The sequence below is a fragment of the Leuresthes tenuis genome, unplaced genomic scaffold (genome assembly GCF_036924035.1).
Source record: "Leuresthes tenuis unplaced genomic scaffold, fLeuTen1.0.hap1 SCAF_24, whole genome shotgun sequence".
NCBI classification, from domain to species: Eukaryota; Metazoa; Chordata; class Actinopteri; order Atheriniformes; family Atherinopsidae; genus Leuresthes; species Leuresthes tenuis.
In genome coordinates this window covers 26,092,759-26,111,779 of record NW_027325378.1, presented here as the reverse complement: position 1 = coordinate 26,111,779, position 19,021 = coordinate 26,092,759, and the positions used below count along the sequence as shown (strand labels likewise).

The 19,021-nt window shown below is 41.3% G+C and overlaps 1 protein-coding gene across 3 annotated transcripts in view; it reads left to right on the top strand.

Annotated features, from left to right (window-relative positions):
- Nucleotides 1–19,021, top strand: part of LOC140284726 (E3 ubiquitin-protein ligase HECW1) — a 78,777-nt gene that overhangs the window by 32,518 nt on the left and 27,238 nt on the right. For 2 of the 3 annotated variants that reach the window (XM_072378694.1, XM_072378695.1), the window contains 5 exons: nt 8,548–8,690; nt 9,018–9,118; nt 9,534–10,498; nt 10,874–11,447; nt 17,581–17,679. In XM_072378694.1, coding sequence (XP_072234795.1) covers nt 8,548–8,690; nt 9,018–9,118; nt 9,534–10,498; nt 10,874–11,447; nt 17,581–17,679 — 1,882 coding nt within the window. The remainder of the gene's footprint in view (nt 1–8,547; nt 8,691–9,017; nt 9,119–9,533; nt 10,499–10,873; nt 11,448–17,580; nt 17,680–19,021) is intronic. The other variant, XM_072378696.1, reaches the window with a different exon arrangement.

The following is a 19,021-nucleotide window of genomic DNA, read 5'->3' as shown; positions in this document are numbered from 1 at the left end:
GAGCCACAAGTAGATCTCTAAGACAAAGACTGAAATCAGCTCATTAGTGGAAATCTTTTATTTACAAGGTAATGTCAATACTTATTTCATCGATCTTATGGCCCAAAAAGCTGAACATGAAAATAAGTAGCAAATGTCAAGGTTGACTGCCCTCTGTAAGAAGGCTTGATGCTGTGTCACATCAAAGCACTATCAGCTGTAATGTAGGCAGTTTAGTGACGCAGAACCTGTGAAATATACAAGAACCAACCGAAGAAAGCGAAATGTGAGCAGAAATTGTATAATACAGTATGAAGTTACAGTGAAAGCCTGCATTTTCTTCACTCTGGACAGTGAAAGATAATTAATGCTCTTAAGATAAATATTATTATATTAATAAGCCTCTAACCTGAATGTTTAACCAGGGAAAAAATGTTTTCTTCTCAATGTCCGTAAAGAATTTTATTCAACTTACATATTTATTTTTAATTTTGAGAGTAAGTATAACCAATAACTAACACAAAAAAACAGTGTCCCTCTTTTCTTCTGTCACTTTCATGAGTCCTCTATCTGCGGCGGGGGGGGCTCCCGACATGAAGCACCATTAGCATATTCTTCTTTGTTGGTTTTGATCAGCGGCTGAGAGAAACATCTTGCTCTTATCTGCAAGCTGTTTCTCCAGCTGTGTCTGTGTGTTGGTCGGCGTGCTGCTACACATCTGTGTGCAGTGACACTCAACTGTAAAACCAAGCAAGTTCAAAACAGACCTTTTATGTGGAGTGCTTCTCCATCCATATGATCTCCTCTGTGCCGATCTGTTTTGTTTGTCAAGAGTTGCGAGCAATGCAACTTCAAGAAAATCTGTTTCCGTACTGATAAAAGATGGGTTTTTTTGCAGTGTAGAATTTAAAAAGAGCACTTTGCACAATTTTTCTCCACATCTGTAACATATACAGTATTAATGGGTTTTATGTACAGTTAGAGGTTTTTGTTGGGATCCAGTTGGGAGTACAGCTGCAGATGATGAATCACTTTTACTTTGGCTGCTGTAGCATGTTTTCTAAGGATCTGTTGCAGTTTATCATTCGTGCTGTCATCATTTGGCTTCTTAAGTTATTATTATGTTATGTCTTAAAGCTACACAAGTACACAATTGTTACGGACCTGTTGTTAAAGTTCTGCCTGGATATGGGCTAATGAATGAATGTGTTCAAGTACCAACACCAACAGAGACTTGTGTCTAATCTGGCCCTGTTTGTGCCTGCCTGCAGGGAATCTCAGCCTCAGTCTCAGGATGCTCTGACGTACAGTCACTGGTCTCTCAGGAGACTCCAAACACTGATTTAATGCAGTGTTCCTCTTGGCAGTATCCACTCAGCTCATAGCCACTTTAGTCTTCTAAACTGCTTCTGTGCTGAGTGAAGCTCAGTTTGCCTACAGCAGAGACAGTAACTCTAATGTGTGTCCACAGCCTGCCAGCTCAGGCTGCACTCTACAAATGCTGCAGTATGTGCAGAGTGAGAGATAATAATGAATGATTATCCATCCATATACTACACCCGCTTAATCCAGTTCAGGGTTGCGGGTGGGGTTGAGGACGCCATTGAGCAAGAGGCAAGGGACACCCTGGACATCACAGGGCTAACAAGTACAACAACACAAGGACACACAGAGAGAACCTACACATGAACAGGGAGAGCATGCAGACTCCACACAGAGAGAACCAGCAGAGATGTGAGCCTTCCTGCTGTAAGGTGACAGTGCCAACCAACGTACAGCCAACACATTTATATACAATTAAAGGAAATAATGACACAATTGTCATAAAAACAAATAAATCATTCATTTGTAGATCAGAGTTGAATGTGCTTATTAGCACAGGGATGATTATATTAAATTCAGTGCAACTTTACACTGCACCAGTTTACAGAAAGTCTTCTAAGGGCACTTCACAGCCAAAGTTTACAAGTTCATATAAAGTCCAATGACATTCGGTGCAATTTGGTATAAAAGTGTTTAAAATAAAATGCCAGGGTTTGAAAAGCTGTTTATCAAACAAAGCCAACAGATCGTCAACGCTAATAGCTAAATTTTCTTAAAGATATTTCTGTTGCTCCTTTAACTTTGACAGGAAATATTTGTACATCCTAATTTTCTCACGGATTTGCTGAGGGTGTTTCCTTCCACATGTCTTCTGTGTTGGTGGATCAAATGAGCCCAGTGTGCAAAAATATCAGTCGTATTGCCAGATAAATTCCGCCGTCTCAATAAGATAATCATGTTTTTTTTAAACACTCTCCCTTATTAAAGTATAAGATGGAATGTGGAAGAAGGTGTGGTTTTAGAGATGGTTATGAACAGACTGTTTATGTTAAGTTTATTTTTTGACAAGTAGTAGAAGCAGAATAGTACGAGCAGACCTAAAATTGGGATTAAAATGCAGATTGCAGCTGAGGTGCCGCAGAATAGGAGCCTCTTTTTCATTGAAGTTTTGTACTACAGTTGACTTTGATAGATAAACAAATGAAAATAAAATCCAAAGAATAACCCAGTAAAAATGACCTTTATTACTGTGAAGTTGAATTGAATTTCATGTTGGGAGTTATGTAAAGTGATACTGTGTCAGTACTGTAGCTCCTGCTGCTGTGAGGACAGCGTGGTGCTGAAATAAAGTCCCATTATCGGCTGTCTGTATGTAAGAAAGACGATACCTTCTGTCACAACTGACCTTGGCTTTCTCTGTGGGGCAGTGCAGTGCCTACATCACTGGGTCCTAATGGAGACCTAAGAGTGATCCCTGGTGAACCCTCCAGTAATGCAGAAACTGCTGCTGTTGCTTCGACCATGCTGTGCCTCTAAGCAGATCATTAGATAGACTTATTTGAATGAAACAAACATTAGGAAAGAACACAGACGCCTGTTATAGAATTATTGGGATACAGTCATTCTGTGTTGAGTCTTTATTAGCTTTAGTTACAAATTCAGTTGTCGTGCCTCCAAAATGATGCTAAATGACGTACTGTAGTAAAATCAGTGAAGGGTCATTGATGCTCCACAGTGAGAATACTTTTCAAAGGATGAGCAGATGTTTGCCAGTACATGGGAACTTAGTGATAAATTAACTTTACTGTTAAGCTGCAACAGCAGCACAGGCGGTACTTGAGTCTACTGGTTGGACCAGTGAGATCAGGTAAGACTTCTGTGACCAGGATGCTGTGATAAAGAGGCACTGGCATGTTGGATGTAGGATACAGGATACCTCTACTGCTTTTATTTTTAGAGTTTGAACTACCAACAACAGTGCTGATAGTTTGTCCCTTGCATTCCATCTAAGTTGTTGTTCAGTTTTTTCTCCCTGATGGTTATTAAACACTTAGAGTGCTGCTTTTAACTCATCTTCCCCATTCTCTTAATAATTGTTATTAGATAATCCTCAAATAATCCTATTTGAGTCCATTCCTCTATTTCCTCCTCAGATTTCTTTTACTTCACCTCCTACAGACTCACAAAACTCAGTCTTACTGTCTGTAAAACTGTACTGCACTCTATACTCACAAACACATTCTCCGCTTTCTGCTCCCACTTGGCTTATCTTGTGAATTATTGACCTCTTTTCAGCCTCCTCTCTTATCACTCTGCTTCCACATTTCCCCATCCCAGCCTTTCTTTCCTTCTTCTTTTATTTTTTTACCTTTTCAGCACTTCCCTCTTTTCTACCAGAGCCAGATGTGCATTTTCCTTTTCTAAGTTATTGTTTAATCTGCTTCCTCCTCGCTTTGAGAACACTTTACAGGGTTTTTTAAAAAAAGGTATTCAAAATCTAACAATGTAACAGCAAACAAAGCAAATATGATCCAAGTGGAGCCATTGTGTAAAACATTTACTTTTGAGTCGCAAATTTAGAGAATGGCAACAAAAAAACATGTTATAGCAGCCACAACTAATTAAAACCAACGCTCACACCAGCACATTCAAATGTCATTCAGGTTTCGTTAGTTTAAATATGGGTGAAATCATTTGGGATACAGAAGGCCTGCTGTAGCCAAAAAGAAAACCCAAAAAGAAAGTTTCATGCTTATAGATAGAGGATTGAAGTTTTTCAAAAGATTTATGAAAACAGACATTTCCACTGTTAATCATGTCATATGCACCACGAATAGTACAAAATATGTTTATGTACATAATAGCCACAAAGACAGCAGCAGCAAGCTAAAACCACCTTTTTCAATAATTCATGTGTCATTTCTGGAGCTTTGTTCTGCAGCTATGTAGGAATCCCTCTTCTCTGTCCAACTGTACATATCTCATGGACTCCCTTAATCACAAGCATTTCTTATCCAGAGAAAAAAGATGTCGTGGTTTTAGTCGAAAGGTCAACAAATGGAAGTTAAAGTCAGTCTTTTTTCTTTATGTCCAAAATGTCACTTTCTTAGTTAACGTATGTTTTTTTTAATTACCAGAAACCTTATAATTAGTTTCCATGACAGAGAGTGAAAGGTTATGCTGGGTTTGTTTGTGTCTACAAAGTGAAAACGAGCTACAGAGCCATACTGGGAGGTGTATTTGAGCTCGATCTGGACCACGGCAGAACTCCTCAGCTAAAGAGTGTTTCAGAACAGCTCCTGTGTTTACACAGTTATCTTGGTGAATAAATAAATATATAAAACAGTACAAAACAAATAAAAACATTTATGAAGCAGCTTCATAAAGGTGAAATATTTTCAACTTACACAATCTTGCTATCAATTTGTGCTGCCTCAACGTTGCTCTTCGTGCCTTTTTGCCTGTGCAACCTCTAAAATCAACTCCACATTCTATATGCACACAGTTACAGAGTAGTTTAATATTTGATATATGTTTAAGAGCTTTGTCCAAGTGCTTCCTAAAGGACTTCATCATTCTTCAGGTGCTGGCTGTGGATACTGTTGAAAACCTATTGCAGTGCAGTACAGTATTTATTCAACTATTGGATTCTTTCAAGATTTTTTTTTTTCCATTGCATTATTCAACTGACAATGTCTATCTCTTCTATGCTACCGACAATAAAATGGTCCCACATAAGAAAATAAAAGTTATATGAAAACTGATCAATTGCAAAGTCAGAAAAACAAAAAGGATTGCAAAGGATACAGTAGAGCAGTAGTAGGGCACTGTAGAGCTATCATGAGCCGGGCACTTTTCATGTCACTTTAGGATGTTTCCATTATGATGCTCCTTTTTGCTCATGGAGAAGGTCACAAGAACGTCACCCATGTGTTTCTTCCAGGTCCTCTGAGACGTGCAGTCCAAGAAACTTAGTTTGTGACCCGCTCCACTTCTTACCCACTGATGCTCAAGCCTAGGAGTGCAGTGTGGTCCTTGACCTCTGGAAGTCAATGATGATTTCTTTTGTCTTCTTAGTGTTAAGGTAGAGGTGGTTGTCACTGCACCAGTGCTTTTACCTCCTCCCTGTATGGTGCCTCATCATCGTTATTAATCAGCCCCACTATGGTTGTATCGTCAGCGAATTTGATGAGGGTGTCGGGTGGCGACGCTGTCATGGGTGTACAGTGTGTACAAAACTGGACTCAGCCCTGAGGAACACCAGTATTGAGGATGGTGGTGGAGGATGTAGCACTGTAAACTGTTTACAAATAGTGTTCTATTTAAATTATCCTTAATTACCTTCAAAAGGAAGGCAAAAGACCGAATCTTATGATTCTTGTATGTTAAGATTAATCCGTCTCAGTCACGACTTTATGAGTTCTCGCTTGAACTGACCGAAATTACATAAAGAAGCATTCAACAGCGACTTGTTAACTATGTGGGGCCTGACCCCCCCTGGCCTGTTTGATGGCCACGTCTGGCCCATGTATTTGAAACACAAGAAAACAGTAGAATATCTAATTCCCGTGTTAAGAGTTTGATAAAACAAAGAAAACTCCATTTCTCCATTCTTTTGTCTTAACACACATTCAGAGGATTCTGAAAACACACACCTAGTTAAGATATGAAGGCAAAGACATGAAATAAACATGAAAATAAAAAGACAAATAACAAACTAAAATAAAATAGATAAAGGTTGTGGATCTTGAATACCTCTCAAATTCAGATGGATATCTGTAAAGTTATGACATATGAATAAAGAGCCAAACAATGGCCGCGTTTCCCCGATTCGCTAAGAAGCTCTTAGCGCTAAGAGCTTCTGAGAGCTTCTTTCCTGTGTTAACCATGGAATTAAAAAAGAAACTGCAGGAAACATTGGTTAACAGTTGAATTACTTCATATAAATGTCTAGTTTCTGAATTAATTTAGATAATTGTTAGATGTCCTCTGCCAGTCTGATGTCTTCTTCAAAGCAGGAGAAAAGGGCATTGAGTTGGTCTGGGAGAGAAGTGTCTGTAGGGGAGGGGGTGATGTGGCACTGTTTGTAGTCTGTAATGTTCTGGATGCCTTTCCACATGGAGCCGGGGTTGTTTTCCTTGAAATTGACCTCTTTCTGCTTTCTGTACTTTGTTTTAGCAGCCTTGGTGCATCTGTTCAGGTCTGCTCAAGCCTTCCTGCAGGCCTCCCTGTCTCTCAATCTCATTGCTGAATCCCTGGCCTGGAATAGTGCTGATATTGGTGTTAAACCAGGGTTTTTGGTTGGGGAATATTTTCACTTGTTTTCTTGTAGTTACACTGTTCATGCAGAAACTGATGTGTGACAGCACCGAGGACGTGTGAAGCTCAATCTCTGAGTCCTCAATGAGCTCCCATATTGTGTCCTAAAAAAATTACAATGTGGCCTCCTCTGTCCAGCGCTGCACTGGCTTGTACTGTGCCTTAGAACTGCGAATGGTATCAGGAACAATGAAATATGTTTGTCCGAGGTGAGGGGAAGGGCGGGCTTCGTAGGCTCTCGAAATGTTGGTGTAGACCTGGTCTAGTGTTTTGCCCTTCCTTGTTGTAATGTCCACATAAAATTTGGGGAGAACAGACTTTAAGTTTGTGTGGTTAAAGTCTATAGCCCCGATGAAGTAGCCATCTGGGTGTTTGTTCTGCTGCTTGCTGATGCTGTAATGCAGCCTGCTCATAGCTACGTTAGCATTAGCCCACGGGTGGTTATACACAGCAGCTGCAAACACTTGACTGATTTCCCTGGGCATTTCCCTCTTAAGAGTAAAGATTCCAGGTCTGGACAGCAGTGTCTCTCAATAACGACGGTGTCTGTGCACCTACTGTTGTTAATATAGATGCACACGTCCCCCCCTCTCCTCTTACCCATCCATCCATCCATCATCTGCCGCTTATCCGGGGGTCGGGTCGCGGGGGCAGCAGCTTGAGCAGAGAAACCCAGACGTATCTAGGTATCTTGAAGTCCTCTTACCCGAGTCTGACTATTGTACGGCCTGCTGGCTCCACAGCTAGGTCTGGGATGTTCTCCCAGTCAGATCTCCGTTATCACCATGATGCAGTTGTCTATCTGGTTTTTAACGTCCAGTAGTTTAATGTCGTCCATCTTGTTAACCAGGGAGCAAACGTTGGCAAGAAAAACACTTGGAACCGCTGGTTTATGCAGAGTGGCGGTTAGCGTAGCTCTGATGCCGGCTCGTTTTCCCTGGCGTATCCTCTCCGGGAACGACTCAAACTCCTCCACGGTCCAGCCGTTCCAGTGTTGTTTCAGGCTGATAAGTTTGGTCCGGATGTAAGTCCTTCTCAATGTGTAGCTGCTGTAGATGGCGCCGCCATCTTGGAACATCTTGGATGAAATAGATGAGGGTGATTGGTCTGGGAATCTCAGGGCTGTATAGGCAAAGTAGGGTTTAGTGTCTTTCCCCTGTACTCTTCGATGTGTTCCAACCTTGTAATTTCAGATGACTCCTTTTCCTTCTGACCTACAGCTGCCTCAGTGGCTCTCTTTAAAGGATGGTTTGCTCCTTCCACTTTTGTTTTGGTCATTGCCTCAAGTGGAGGAGTCAAGGTATCTTGCAGTCTTGTTCACAAATGATGGTAGGATGAACTTAGGGATACACAGACGGAGTGGCTTTGTCTGATCAGCTCCTTGTTACGTTGACATTAAGCTGCAGGTTGTCTCTAAACTCCTGAATACTAAACTCAGATCAGAAAGTGAGAGATCAGTAAGGGTGTGATGTTGTCTGACAGGTATGGTAGAAAGCACCTCCCCAGAGCAGTGGTGTGTTTTCTCTGTCAGTCATGTTAAAAATGTGAACAATAACATCGGTAGTGCTAACGGTGACAGGTAAGGTGGAGACATAACTCACCCACGCGTTTACTGACGTATGATCTCACTGATGGTGTGTTGTCATCATAAAAGATGTAGCTCTCCCAAATGGCAGCATTGCCTGTGTTTGTGCACCCAAGGATTTCCCGTAGAGCTGCTGCAGTTTCATCTGTCAACACCTGAACAGTTTTTGATTATGTAAAAATCCAGATACATCTAATAGAAAAATATTGTTTTGTTACTTAACTTAATGCATTTACTCCTCCAAAACATGTTTTCCTGAATAAACTGTTTAACTCCTAGGCCTTTTCCAAGAATTATGATCCTTATGATTCCCTTTCCTCTGTGCCCACCTGTCTCTGCAGAGGTTTAACTTTGTGTCTTTGCCTACTGACGTCCTGGAGATTGAGGTGAAGGACAAGTTTGCCAAAAGTCGTCCAATCATCAAGCGCTTCCTTGGGAAGCTCTCTGTCCCTGTTCAGAGGCTGTTGGAAAAACATGCCATAGGGTAAAACACCCACAACACACACTCATACAACGTTTTCTTCCTGGTTAAAACTGAGTGTCATCTCTCTGAATGTTACAGAGGGGCTGTGGAATTTTTCCCACTCATTTCTCTCTTTCAGTGTGTAGGTGTAAGAAGTTAAAAGTGCTGTAGTTCTACCTCCTTCAAATTTCCATCATTTTTACACTTACTCTTATATTTTTGTTATTGTAGATTCTATCATTAAAGATGTTATGATAAAAGCTTCAGAGTTTTCAGTTCTTCCATTTTCCTCTTTTCCAGCCTCTGTATTAATCTTGTCTCCTGTCTGTCTCCATCTTTCATCTGCAGGGATCGGGTTGTGAGTTATTCCCTGGGTCGCAGGTTGCCAACAGATCATGTTTGTGGCCAACTGCTGTTCCGCTTTGAGCTGACTTCTTCTATTCACCCAGGTACAATCAGTGTCATCCTGTCCAGTAGCATGGACAAACATTTGAATAACTGTGTTATCTTCCCTCTGTTCAGTGTCTTTGTTAAGTTTTATATGAACATTTTGTGACAACTTAACAAGCTAAAGGTTCAGGTGAAGACCCAAGCCCAACTTATGGCACTGCATCTCAGAGGAATGAGTAACAATCTCGGACTACATTTTTTTCCTCTTGATAAAATAAGTTATGCTAACACAACAACAATAATGTACTGAAGACGAAAATATCCACTAGATTTTACAGGACTACATCATTGTTTAGCTGTGGCCTTTGACATTTTTCAAAGTTGTAAATTCAGCCAGATATGTGCTAAAGAATGGTGTCTGAAGGCAGCAGCTTCCAAAGATGAATTTGTTGAACAGGTTTATTCTCCTTTTAGATGATGAAGAGGTGTCCCTAGTCATCGAGCAAGCCTGCACTGAGGTTGGAAATGCAGCAGAAGTTAACCAAGCTGCTAGTGTACATGATGATGACACACTGAGTATGGGCCCTGACATGCCTGACCTGCCCTTGGATGGCCCTCCAGACACTGAGACATCAGCGCCTGCACACGAGGAAGTCCCACCTGCTGAGAGGGAGGAAGATGTGGCAACAGCACAGGGGGAGCAAGGAACCGTGGAGGAGCGGAGCACGGTGAGGGATGAACCCCCCATCCCTCATCCTCAAGTGGAGCAAGAGGAGGGGGTCTCATCTGAACAGCAGGAAGTGAGCAACAGAGTAGGAGAAGAGGCAATTGAAGGGGAGGAAAGGCAGGAGGAGAGAGGAGAAGAGGAGCAGAGACATGAATCTGTTCCAGAAACTGAGGGAGAAGTGACAGCAGAGGAAAAAGAGGCTGAGGATGAAACCCAGCCCAAACCAGACTCTGACCATCCTGTAGCAGCAGCGATGAATGATGGGGCTGCTGCTGTGGGGGTTGCCTCTGATGAGAACAGCACATCTCAGGGCAACTCTGAAGGTCCAGCCGAGGGGGGCCAACAAGAGGTGACAGAAGGAGCAGAGAGAAGCTGTGCTCCTTGCTCCTGCCAGTCTCTCTTCTCAAACTGCAACTCCCACACTCCCCTGCGGCGTAAAAACCGCCCCTGCTCCCTCCCAGTGTCTGAGCTGGAAACAGTGATAGCGTCAGCCTGCGAGGAGCCAGAGACACCACGATCCCACTACATCCGGATTCACAACCTCCTGCACAGCCTCCCCTCTGCCCAACTCAGAGCTCCGAGCCAGGAGGAGGAGCACACAGGGGAAGGAGAAAACACAGACACCACTTTAGACACAACATCCCCAACACTGAAAACCTCCAAAGAGGAGGAGGAGGAGGAAGAGGAAGATACAACCCAGTCTCCATCTCAGGTATGATGTGTGGTGCAGATAAGATACACATAAACCATGTTTCACAACAGAACTCAGCAAAGGAAAGGCAGGTGTTAGAAATGTTCATAAATATAGAAAGAATTTTCTGAATGTGGAAGTCACAACTGTACAGTCCCTGTTTTACCCAGAGTCAGAGACCCTCTGCAAAGCTTTACTACTATACAGACTTTTTTGTATCTAATTTTTCATTGTTTGTAAAATGTTGAGTTCTTCAAGCTCATGTGGAGCCAAACTAGCGTTGTCTGACATAGTTCATGTAATTTTTGCAAAGTAAAGTCAAAGAGCAAGCACAAGGCTGATCGGTGTTTCCCTATAGTTGAAACAGTTAAAACAGATCTCTGTGTGTTCCTGCAGGTCCCAGAGTGTCCGGGCCCCTGCTGCCGGCGCTCTCTGCCCCGCAGCCTGTCCATCGAACGCCTGTCTGAGCTGAACCAGCTCCTGGAAGGGGAGGCAGGAAGAGCAGGACATGCAATAGTTAGGAGGATCTCTCCCTGCTGTCTGGAGAGTGAGGAGGGGGATTCCAGTAATGGTGGAAGGAGAGTTTGCAACAGCACCCACAGACCTCAAGGTGAAAACGACTGTGAGTTTTGTGACACCTCCTGCTACAGTACCTCCTGCTATAGCACCTCTTGTTACAGCACGTCATGCTACAGCAACTCAGGATACGAAGGGAGGGGCCGCTTCTGCAGCCACAACCGCCTCTCATCGGTGGACAGCAACCGGCTGTCCGGCAGCACTGTATTCTCCTCCCAGGATGAAGACGAAGACGAGGAAAGCGCCTTTGAGTCGGTGCCTGACACCAGCCTGCGTGAAGGGCAGGATGTGGGCGGCGCAGGAGGAGAGAGGAGGGCAGGAAGATGGAAGGAGGCCAGGAGAGGAGAGCAGGGGGAGCCAGCTGTGGCCGGGCCCAGTGACAGAAATGACACTGGTGAGAGTAAACATGATCTTCCTATTGGCTGTCTCAGCTTCATTCTGTGTCCAAAGTCACTCCCATGGTCCCAGATTAGAGTAGAGAAATTTGTGTTAGATAGTGGAAGCTCTGGCAAGCTGCATCATCTTTGTTTGAGAGCTCCTGCTATCATTCTGTGGGCATCATTTTATTTATTCATAGTGTGTGACACTGTTTACACAGAAATGAATGAAAAGTGTATTTGAGTAAAACTTAACAAAATGTTAAAACTGTGATACAGAATATGATAGCCAGACACATTTGAAGAAGAAAACTTACTTTGAATAATTTTTACATGAATCATCAATAGCTAGGTGTTGCACATGGTGCACATCAGCAAATCCATTATTCAGTTGCAGTCAGTGACCACAGACATGCAGCTAAGTTAGCAACCACAGCAGGTTTTCAAATGGTAGCTTTTTTCTAAATCTGAACTCAAAATCTTTAGTTTCACTAATGCCAACAATATGAGTTGTTTTAGTTTGATGGGCTTTTAATGTGAACAGTTTGTGGGAAGTCTGATGGAGCAATGGAGAGTGTGTTCCGAGTATGACATGGCTCTGTTTTGCTGTTGCAGTTTGTACGGTGGAAATGTATGTTGTCCCAGATTTATCATATAAATCAGATTCTACCTGCCTTCTTCTGCTGCTTATATTTGATAGTGTACTATAAGCCACAGTCACAACTTCAGTAAAGGTAAACAGAGCTGATATCTTTTAAGTCTGACTATCAGTTTGTTCTCAGTTTTTACTCTCCATATGGACGTATCATTCTGAAAGTGTTGCTTGTTCTGGAGAATTGAGGATAACAAATGAGAAAGATTGTGTGTGATATGATAAAAGTCAGCCTTTAGCTTTCTGACATCTCCACAACTACTGTTTTTGTGTACTCGTTTACTACGCAGAGCAGCCAATCAGAGTGAGCTCTTTCACCATCAACCACAACGGCAATTCTACACGTTGCATCCGTTGAAAAAAGATTCTGTTGAAGTTTGAAGACGATGGTGACGGGCACACAAGTGTTCACGGATGTTCCAGATGGGTTATTGTTGATCTCGGTGTTTAAGGCCCCTTCACTAAGCCTTGACTGATTTCAGACTGAGTAAAGTAAATAATGACATTGTTTTGGATGAATATGTTTGAGATGAGTGAGAAGAGTGTGTGTTTGTGGTACCCTCTGTATGTTTTTACAGGCAGTTTAATACTGACAAAACATTTGATCACATAAACTGAAGTTTAAAGTCAATTAAATGTGCAAACAGGAAGTCTCTTATGGAAAACAAACTAATGTTTGTGCAAATATTCTTCATTGATGAAATTTTGATTAAAAAATTGATAAAATGGCATAAAGTGAACAAAAAAAATCCCTATTTTTGACTGTAGCCATTTTATATGGTCTGTGGGTCAGTTGAGACGGACTGGCTATGCTTCCCTGGATCTTCACGACACTTTACATGATGTATATTATGAACTGGAATAGAAATAGTAGGACACACATACACATACAATCTCACAGCATAAGATGGTATTTATTTTTTTGTTAAAAATATGTTTTGATCTGATTTGTTCTGATGACTGACATTACATCCAGTGTCTGATTCTGGGAAACACATTAAAATCATACATGCAAGTAAATTGAGTTGTAGGTGTGAGGAAGACAACACTTCAGTCTTCTGTCTCTCCTTGCACGATTGAAGTTTGTTCTAAAACTAACCTGCTGTAGAAAGACTTTCTGAAGACATTTTGATGGGTGCCAGTGGAGCAACCTGATGCCATGGGTAGGGCAAATCCAGCAGATGCCACTCTGTTAGATATGAGGAAAGAGACAGACAGGTGATGATGTTGTCTTTGTGTGCAAGAAAACTGAAGGCACAGCTGAGTCACAGAGTACTTTACTGACGCAGAGTTGAAGTTCTACAGAGAACACACTATTGCTCCAACGAACAGAGAGAACTTGCTGTTTGATCCTGAAAACTTTGCTTCAAACAAATAGGCACTGTTCAAAAATCTTAAGTCATATCTGAAAAATTCCTGAACTGTGAGTGCCAGAAGGCACGGCAGAAGACACTGATGTAATTCATGCTGCTCCTGCTTACGGTTTAGCTTTTATGGCTATGTGTAAAAACACCCCTCACTGGGCTTTGAAGGAGATCAGGAGACCTGGTTTATAATGGAAGCCAATCGAAGCCTGGGTGCTCCCTCGCTGCGCTCTGAGGTAATTTGAGAGAAAACCGTGAGGCACAGCACAGTGACGGTCACTGGTGAAAGACGACAATGCGTGCATTTTGATGTATAATTTGTCTAAGTACAGCAGACATTATGAACATGAGAGAAGTTTGTTTGAGTTTTCCTCAGAACAGCAGAGTGAGAGGAGTCCTGTTGAAGCATAAATTTTCCTAAAAATTAAACTGCCATTGTGTCAAAACTATAAAAGATATCAACAACTCTTTATAAAAGTTTAATCTTTCCTGACCCGTTTAAACTTTGAATGATGTCTCTATGATGAAGTATGATAAGTATGGCTTCAAAGTGGGTTTAGTATTTATGGCAATCAAATTAATTTCCTAGGGAAGGAAATTCCCATTTTTTTTTCCAATTTTCCGGAAAACCATTCGAGTGATGAGAGAGAAAAATGCAGGCACTCTATTCCCAATCGAGGGACACATAGTGATGTATTGTCTGAAATTCATGACGGAAACAGAAGAAGATTAAAAGTATGCACAATAGTAATGTGTGTGCCTTAATGCCGTCGTCATCGGCCCCCATAACAAGGCAGTGAATGAGTAATGTTGGGTCAAGAGTTCTGTTTGCTTTGGCTCTCTGGAAATGTAGTGGATATGAGCTTTAGTGGAAAACAGGAATGATTCACAGCTAAATGATGATGTTAATTGTGTTGCTGTCATTGCAAATGAATGAGTTTAAATGATAGAAAACAGCAATAATAAAACTATTCCATTAACACAAAAATTCTTCCTGATGCTACATTAATTTTCTTTGCAGGGCTCTGTTATGTCATTCATGTCTTTAAAGATCGATGACAACATTTCAGATAAAAGGTTATAAAAACAGAAGCTTAAAATCACAATAAGTAGGAAACTTTTGTTTCTCCAGATCTTACTTCCCTGATCATTTGAGCCTGTGTTGTTGTTTGTACTGTTTGAATATATTTTTCTTAGTTATGATCAATATACTGAAGTGTAGTGTACTGGTAGGTTTACCTACCCACTAACAAAACCTCTCCCATGATTGTGTAGACCATAATTATAAATACCTAAGAAATATGGCTGTGTAAAGTTGGGGTGTTGTGTAAAATATATAAAAAAAAACAGGATGCAATGATACAAAACAATTTTGAAGGCCTGTGATCTTTGGGTCCTTAGGCAGCATTAAACTGTCATGATCTCCGAACACTTTAAGTTTTGAAATCCATTGTCGCCTCACTTCCTGTTTCATTTAAAAACTATAACTTCTCCTCTCGTTTCAGATAACTTGCCCTTCCTCCCGTGTCCTGTGTCTGATTGTCTTCCCTGATTCCCTAAGTGTTTCCACCTGTTCCCCTTGGTTCCTCGTGTGTTTGAATAGTCTTCGTCTTCCCTTGTCCAGTGCCAGTGTGTCGTACTTTCAGTCGTCATCCTAGCCTCCGCACCTCTAGCCTTTGAATCCCATGTCCTCAGTATTTTGATCCCCATTGTACTCAGTATCTTTGATCTCTGTTTGATCACTGAAGTCGAGCGTACTTCCTGCAGAGTTTTGTTTTGGTTAAAGTTTGATTAGAATTCCAGTTTAGCTTTTGATAACTTTTGTAGCCCGATTAGGTTTCCTCCATTTAGGAGTGACTTTGATTTGTAAGTTTATCAGCACCTCCGTTATAGGAGTGGTTGCATGACCTTATTCCTTTTTGAATTCTCTAGATCATTAGAAGGAGCTTTTCTTTGTTACGCCTCTTTAGAAGAGAGCAGCTAAATTTAAATAATAATCTTTTATAGTTTTTCGTTTTCCTCCTGGAGTGGAGTGAATGTTTATTTTGATTAAGTTTTATACAGGCATTTATCTCTGCCTTAGTTACTGAGTTCAGTGTCATAAATTTTTCATAGCTCTTGTTTCTCTGTTGGAAACACCTGTTAAGAAGTTTATAAATAAACTTTCTTATTCTGAAAAGTTCCTGCACATGTGTCCTGTGTCCTGCCGGTTTCTGACATAAACAGTCATGATTCCATCCTGGAAATCACGTCATATCATATTGGTTTATGAGATTTAATAATCAATGTATCTGTTTTTATTTACATATTTATTTACAGATTTTTTGTTGCATATAGGCATAATCTGCACCCTGCCAGTCTAGTCCTCTGACTGGCAGGGTGCAGACACAACATACATGTATGCTGCAACATAACCATGCAGTATTGCAAATGGTTGTCTCTTGTGCTGGGAGATTACCAACTTTACTCTGTGTTAAAGGGCACAAAAATGTTCTTTCTCTATGTTTTATTGAAACATGAAAAGTTCTTTCAGTCTGAGAGGTTGATGCTGCTGTGTGTTTAAAGGTAAAAGCCAGATGATCTCAGTTAGAGAGATGAAGTGCCCGTTGACTGTCCAATTTATTATCTGTTCTAATCTTTGGAAAACAATTTGGACGGATGTGGAGGGTGTCAGAGATTTTTACTTCACAGGTATGTACTTTCTCTTATATGGGGCAGAATAAGTGTTTCTGCCACACAAGTGTTATAGCTGTTACAAACCCAGCAATAGCTCAGTTTTGCAGCCTAAAGCAATTTTTAGTCACAATGACATCAATGATGTTTCTGCTTCCTGAGTCATGTTATCTTCTCTTGTTGAAGACATTTAACACCTATCATAATGTTTCTTCCTAGTGGGGGAAATGCTCCCTCACTAATATGACAGCATTATATAGATTACATTTCCAGATTACTGACTCTATCCAATGTTACCACGTTGCTATAAAGCTTGTTGTACATTTCCACTTCACAATAAAACTAATTTCTCTTTTTTCTTCAGTAACAAATAGATTGAAATGTGAACAGTTTCAAATTTGTTGAAAGATGGAAAAGCTATTAGACAGCTTCAAAAAAGAGACTGGGAGTTAGCATACGGTTCAGAGTGAGATGAAACCTGTGTCGTGGTTGAAGTCACTGTATTTTAGAGTTTTGTAATCCTAACATGAGACAGAAGGCTGCCAATGGATGGTTTTGCAAAGACTTGAGTCATGTCTTGGCTGATTAGGCAACACCTACAGATAATGGTGGTGACGGCAAATGCTGTCCAAGACTGCAGGTCACAGAATTCTAGGGGTAGCAAAGCCAACTTTTGTTGGTCTGCGTGAGAAATCTGATCTGATTTCCGAATTGAGAGTGTGCCTGCAGCTGCACACATCCACTCAGTTTTATTTATATTGTACCAAATCACAACAAATGTCATTTCAAGGCACTTTTCGGGCTGCTCTTTGTTGTTCTCTTACTCCCTGCAATATCTCAAACTCATCTGATCAGTCAGTCAGTCTCTTGTTTTGGGGACAATTCAATTCAATTCAATTTTATTTATATAGCGCCAAATTACAACAATTGTCATCTCAAGGCACTTAAATCATATAGTCCAATTCAAGCCAATTGGAATTCAATTCATTGTAATCATAATCCAATTCATTCATACAGAGCCAATTGAAAAAATAATATCCTAGCTAAGGAAACCAACAGATTTCACCGAAACTTGTCTTCAGTCCAATCTCCCGTCCTGAGTATGCCTGTGGCAACTGTGGAAAGGAACGACTCCCTTTTAACAGGAAGAAACCTCTGGCAGAACCAGACTCAGGAAGGGTGGCCATCCGCCTCGACCAGCTGGGGTTTGAGAAGACAGAAAAGAGGGAAAAGAGGGGGGAAAAACACCATAACACCATTCAAAGGATACCTGTTGGAACAGGGAAACACAGTTTGAACAGAGCTCTGAGGCTCTCTGGCCTTTTAAATGACCATATATGATGTGTGGAGATTCCACATTTTGTGCATGCAGTAATCTTTAGCTCCTAGTCAGACAGCTGGTATAGGATATCTCCAGGCTCACGGTAATGTATCCCATACTGTCTCTCTGATGTCCTGTAGGCTCAGACTTCTCCCCACCTGTTGGCCATCTTCCAGTTCTGCGACCCAGCCATGACCTAAACCATTTTCCTGCTGCCACTGACCAAGCGTTACCTCCAAGTAAGAACCAACATCTCCCAGTCTTACTCTGGAGTCTCATCCAAACACCTTGGTGTGCTGGAAATGTGGCTGTTTGTGTATGCATGCTGCCCTGTGTGTCTGCTTTTTCAAACACATTCCATCTCCTCTGTCTTTGCTGTCATTGTTGCAATCTCCCTCCTAGCATACTCCTTTAGATTAGAATATGCAACATCATGGTGCTCGCAGATTCTGTGCTGGATGGTTGGATAGCTTGATGGTCTGTACTGATTCTGAACATGCTCGTCAGTGATCGGACGCGGCCAACTGCACTCACATCATGTTACACTTACGTGATGTTACATCATCATCCAATGGAGAGTCCCTTAAAGTGTGTGCCACTTCCATTACACGAGTGGATAGTCTGGTGTAGTTAGTAGTCCTGTTTTTTTCATACAGCAGCAATGTACAACTCTGTAAAATAAACCCAATAACAGCATCTGGTTGCTTTATTCCTAACTGATGGAAAAGTAGACATTTAAGAAGGTCGAACAGTTTCTTGTGTATAGCTTTGTGGAGTCTTGTCATCACTAAGAGTTTAGGTAGTTCTGGTACTGTGTCATTCTGGCAGTCTTTTATAAAACTCTACCTGGCAATCAGACACACTACACTGTCCACCGAATAGACTGATGAACTATTTTTATTTCCTCCTTTAATTTCCTTTTAAATCCACCAAAATGCCATATGCACCATATGCACATTTTTTTTAAAATTATTTTACTGTTGTGTTATTTGATATTTTAATGGCTGGTGATGATGGTTTTAGTTCAGATGTATTGGTGATTTAGTGACTGTTGATCTTATTTGTTTTAGTATAACTTGTACATTTTTTTGGTCAACTGAGGTTGTTTTTAAATGTGCTTTTGAGAAAACCTTGACTTGAATTTACTAATGACATGCACATGTAGTACTGATGAAAATATAATACCTGTATCTCATGAGCACTCTTTTTGCTAACTGTATTCAGAAATATCACATTCACGTTTTAACAGCTCATGTGCCCTGTGTGTGTGCGTGTGTGTGTGTGCACGTGTGGGCAGACAGAGCAGTCGTGACAAAGATCACAGAGGATTTTACTGGACCAAGGAGGAGGTCCTCCTCTACCTGCTCCTCCTCCCACATTAGTTGGTCAGAGCTAATAAGACCACCACAATCTCAATCTCACCTCAAGTCTGTTTCCATTTCTGGCTGCTACAGATGATCCAAACTCCTCTTCACACTGCTGTCAGTGCTCAGGTGTCTTTGCCATGGAATTTGATTTGACCTATAGTTAGTTGTGAGTAGATGCAACAATGTACAACAGTGCTTGAATGAAGACACTTGA